The sequence below is a fragment of the Hyposmocoma kahamanoa genome, unplaced genomic scaffold, assembly GCF_003589595.1.
Source record: "Hyposmocoma kahamanoa isolate Upper Pololo Valley unplaced genomic scaffold, ASM358959v1 63, whole genome shotgun sequence".
Lineage (NCBI taxonomy): Eukaryota > Metazoa > Arthropoda > Insecta > Lepidoptera > Cosmopterigidae > Hyposmocoma > Hyposmocoma kahamanoa.
The window spans coordinates 20,472,749-20,477,552 of NW_020653851.1; the positions used below are offsets into that span (position 1 = coordinate 20,472,749).

A 4,804-nucleotide genomic window follows, 5' to 3' on the forward strand; every position below is an offset into this window, starting at 1 on the left:
ACAAAAACTCGGAACTTACGCACTAGCTCACCTTTTTATATTTATACATCCACAGGCACATTTAGCATAACAAAAATTTAGAATACAAAATAGTAACGTTTATACATAAATAAATAAGAATTACACATAAAATGGCAATTAAATTAAATCTTTTAACACTTACTGAAACCTTATTGAAAAGATCGAAATTAGATAAAATGCATTTATTTTAAACTTTTTTTATTTAAAAAATTTTAACAGTTTAACATTGTAATATTCGTTTGATTGAATAACATGATTTTTTACTACCAAGATATTAATTTTTTTTTGTGAAATTACTCCACTAGTTTGCTATAATTATTAATACAAAGATCGAACGCAAAAAATTCATTCGATCTGATAGGACAGTTTAACATTGGTTAAATCAAAAATTTATAACTAATAAAAAAATCCACTAATAGTTTACGAAATATACAAGAACGTGTAATCACCCTCGATCCACTAACAAAGCTCTATTAGTAGGAAATGAAAATAAATTAATAAAAAAAAAACTACAAGACATACAAACAGAGGACTAATTTTGTGTTTTCAAATAAAACCAGGCATAAAAAAAGCCACCGGCTAGTGTTATCAATTTCATTAAAAAAAAAAATTATAATAGTATTCCACTAAATATCCGGTGTATTGTATGAATTAATCAAATTTGAATGTTTATGTTTAAACAAATATGCTTTTCTACATAATGTTAATAACTATAATTTAACCATATTTACAAAATATGATATCACATTTAAATTCGATCACGATGAAGTACTGACATCAGCACATCAAGGTATTATACATTGACGGATCTTGTTCCGTTGTACTGGAGGCGATATTCGAACAAAAGTATATAGCTCGATGTGTTGTTGACTGTATACACAACCCTCTCTTTAAAGATAACTCATAGCAAGAGCAGCGGGATTTATATAGCTTCATATATTACAGTGCATAGTCTTATATATTATTATTTATTTACAGGTACATTTTACTTTGATAAAACTACAAATAAAACCATGCTGATTGGGACATTTGTTTCAAATTTACATCCCTTTACGATCGCTATTTACCGTAGCTGCCAGAGCTGGCGGATGCTGATGCTTTGGCACTAGCGGAGGCATATGCTCCTGAACCCCCCGATCCTCCACAAGAGCCGGTACAACCACCGCCATGGTTGCTATCAAATGCCAAACCGCCGGAGCCTCCACCCCCAAAGCCACCACCTCCACCACCCCCGTAACCGCCAGCGCCACCACCTCCATATCCCCCAGAATTGCTGTTGCCACTACTTCCATGACTTGCGTTGATTTGTTCACAAGATCCTGATCCACAATTGCTACCACCAGCGCTTCCCTTGCCTCCACCTCCAAAACTAATTTCTAGTCCACCTCCTCCAGAGCTACCATGAGCTTTCCCTCCACTACCACCGAAGCCTCCTGAGCTTAATAATCCCCCTCCAGAGCCACCACCGAATCCTCCTCCAAATCCGCCGCCAAATATGCCTCCACCTCCGCCGCCGGAGTGGCTATGGATTTTCGCCCCGCTACCACCGTGGCCCCCAGAACTTCCTAATCCACCGCTAGAACCACCGCCGATGGCACCTCCGAATGCACCACCCTGTCCGCCTCCATGGCCGCCTCCTCCGTAATATTTTTCATTCCCTCCGCTACTTCCTATTCCAGATCCTTCACCAGCGACACCAAAGGTTAAAGAGCCGGTGAGAACTTTAGTAGCGTGGCTACTACCACCTACGGTTCCACCGCCAAAGCCACCCCCGTAGCCACCACCTCCGCCTCCACTATGACTTCCATGAATTCCAGTAAGGCCACCGGATTCGCCACCGCCCTGTATAACATATACTTCTTTTACTTTTCCAAGGGTGTGGGTGCCTGAAGTCCCACCGTTTAATCCAAAACCACCTCCAGCCCCATAAGCACCGCTTCCACCTCCAGAATATCCACCTCCACCTCCACTATCAGATTTCCCACTTCCGCCTATGGATAAAATTATGGGTGCACCACTACCCTTCCCCACACTGGTTCCCACTCCACTCCCACCACTAAATCCAGATCCTCCTCCGTAACCGCCTCCTCCTCCGTAGCCACCTCCTCCTGCATAACCTCCTCCTCCGCTGTAGCCTCCTCCGCCTCCATATCCACCTTTATTGCCATCAAATGTGCCCGTGAACGCGAAACCGCCAGATTTTCCATCTTCGGATTTAGTGTACACAGTTTTTTCATTAGTTCCTCCAAATCCACCGGATCCACCATTATAACCGCCGCCGTAATTACTGCCACCTACTCCTCCACTGGCGGTGAATCCTCCGCTGGCGAGGTGGTTGAATCCGTCGTGAACTTTATCCAAAATACCTTTGACGCCTTCGTGAACGGCTTCAAATCCACCCCCGCCCCCTCCGCCAAATCCAAAACCACCGCCACCACCACCTCCGTATCCAAATCCGCCGCCTCCACCTCCAAAGCCCCCGTCATCGTGGCGTCGCACTCTCTCTGCAATGAAAAATTATGATTATAACAGTGCAATAGTCAGTATTATTCTTAGTTAACAAACTATATGTTTAAAAACTTCCATAATCTTCCTTATATGAAAATAATTAATCAACACGGTATACATCTCATTAATTGAGAATAATCATCGCGTCTATAAACAACTGATGCGTCATAGTAGTACATCTACTTTGCAATTAACAAATGTTATTATTACACTATTTTTTCATAAACACTTGAGCTTACCTGACGTGGCGAGAGCGAAGCCAAGCACACTCGACAGGATTGCTAGCTTCATGTCTGTCGATTCACTAACTGATATTATCGTTTGAACATCCTTTTATATATTTATTAAGAAACGTAAGCGGTCTAAGTGCTCTGAGAATATAATACCTAACTTTACTTATATGTCTACTGGTTTAATGTTTGACGTTAGTGTATTGAGTTTGACTCTTATATCCATTGAGTTCGTGGTTTTTAAAATTACTTTTAAAGGTAACAGTTTTTATGTAACAAATTCAATTCTCATTTATTTATTAGGTATATAAATACATTCTCAGAAAATGTAAAAAGTTCCTGCACCTTTTTATTTTTGTTTTGTAATATCAAGTGACGTAAATCGCAAACATCTGAGTTGACAAGTCCCATGCGCCTGTAATTTCACCAGCACCCTTCAAAACCGGAACACAGTAATGTTGACATTACTGCTTGGCGGCAGAAATAGGTAACGAACTCTTTCACAAGGAGGTCTACTGCTACTACCTACGTATTCTTAATAAGAATAAACCACAAAACTATTTTTTTGCATTAACGATTAAACTTTAGTTTGGAATCTCAGTGGGCACTCTAATTAGTAGTAATCTAATGATGTAGACTGTAGTTTAAATTTTTTCTTATGAGACCTTGGACTTCTGACGTCTCTGATCTGTTTTTATATAAAAATGACCAATTAATCGTAATTTAAACCGACAACATCAAACTTGTTTTTGGGTCGCCCACCATACTACGCCTGAAAATTAACTTTATAATCAGATTACATGCCATTAATGTACAGTGTTATTGTCTTAGTAAACAATAGAAATAGTAATAACACTTATTACTTGACTTTATAAAAAGGGGAGGTTCTCAATTCGATTGTATTTTTTTGTGTCTGTATTTTAAGCGATTATTCTGGGCCGGGAGAAATATTTGTATGGCCTACATATATTTCTCTCGTGAGTTTGGGTGAAGTTTGTGGTTGTCTATGTATGTCCATGGTACCCGCGACACAGGGTTTCCCCAGTGCGGGGCTATGTTGAGTGTGTGCGTTATTGTGTGTGCGATATATATAACTTAACACCAACAATAATATCGAGTTGTTAGGTTTTCGCGATTGTTACACATAGGAAATGAAATTATTTTTCCGGATTTAAATCGCGTATATTTCTTTTTTCAAACAAACCAACGTTTCGGGTCCTTTACAGGTACCATGGTCACGGTTGACTCAACCAGCTAAACCGGCAAAAGGGTCCAAAACGTTGGTTTGTTTGAAAAAACAAATATACGCGATTTAAATCCGGAAAAATAGTTTCATTTCCTATGAGCAACAATAATTTTCGAAACCACATGGAGCAAACAAAAGTTTAAAATATATGTTAAGTTCAAGGTGGTAGTACGTAGTTATAATTACTTAATTAATCATCGATGTAATGTTAGTTTTCGATGTTAAATAGTTAAGGCAGCCGGCGACGGGTCACGATCGCAATAAATGCACATTTATTAATGCAAAAAAACCACATCCTGGTTTGTTCTCTGAATGAGTGATGGAACTTGTTAATAGTTCATTTTTATTAAATGCACGGAGTATTTACAATGGAATATTTATTTAGCGGTTATTAAAATACTCCTTCTTCAGGAAAGTCGCAGCAGTGCAGCTCCTTGTGAAAGAGTTCGTCCAGGGAAGTATTGCTACCTTATTTATTTCTACCGTCAAGCAGTAATGTCAGCATTACTGTGTTCCAGTTTTGAAGGGTAAGAGTGCTGGTGAAATTACAGGCATATCGGACTAGTCAACTTATGTCTCAGGGTGACCGGCGCAGTGGCAGTGCCCCTCAGATCTTCCCTCTGAGCAGCACTGCAACTGTTATGGACAGGAGTGTAGTAAAAACATGATCAAGGCATGACGATCCTTTGGGGGTTTTTTTGGTCATTTTTTATAACGAAAGAAGTGCGCATTTGACCTCAATCTTACCTGATGAAAAGTGACAAGGAGATCGACGATGGAGCGTGCAGACCTAAATAAT

General features: G+C 39.5%; 1 protein-coding gene across 1 annotated transcript; it reads right to left on the reverse strand.

The window, feature by feature from the left end:
• Positions 1–245: 245 nt before the first annotated feature.
• Positions 246–2,820, reverse strand: LOC113230036 (glycine-rich cell wall structural protein-like). Its single transcript, XM_026463764.1, has 2 exons — positions 2,769–2,820; positions 246–2,525 (listed from the first exon to the last, which is right to left on the reverse strand). The coding sequence occupies exons 1-2, from the start codon at positions 2,818–2,820 to the stop codon at positions 1,081–1,083; spliced, it is 1,497 nt and encodes a 498-aa protein (XP_026319549.1). The 3' UTR covers positions 246–1,080.
• Positions 2,821–4,804: the final 1,984 nt, after the last annotated feature.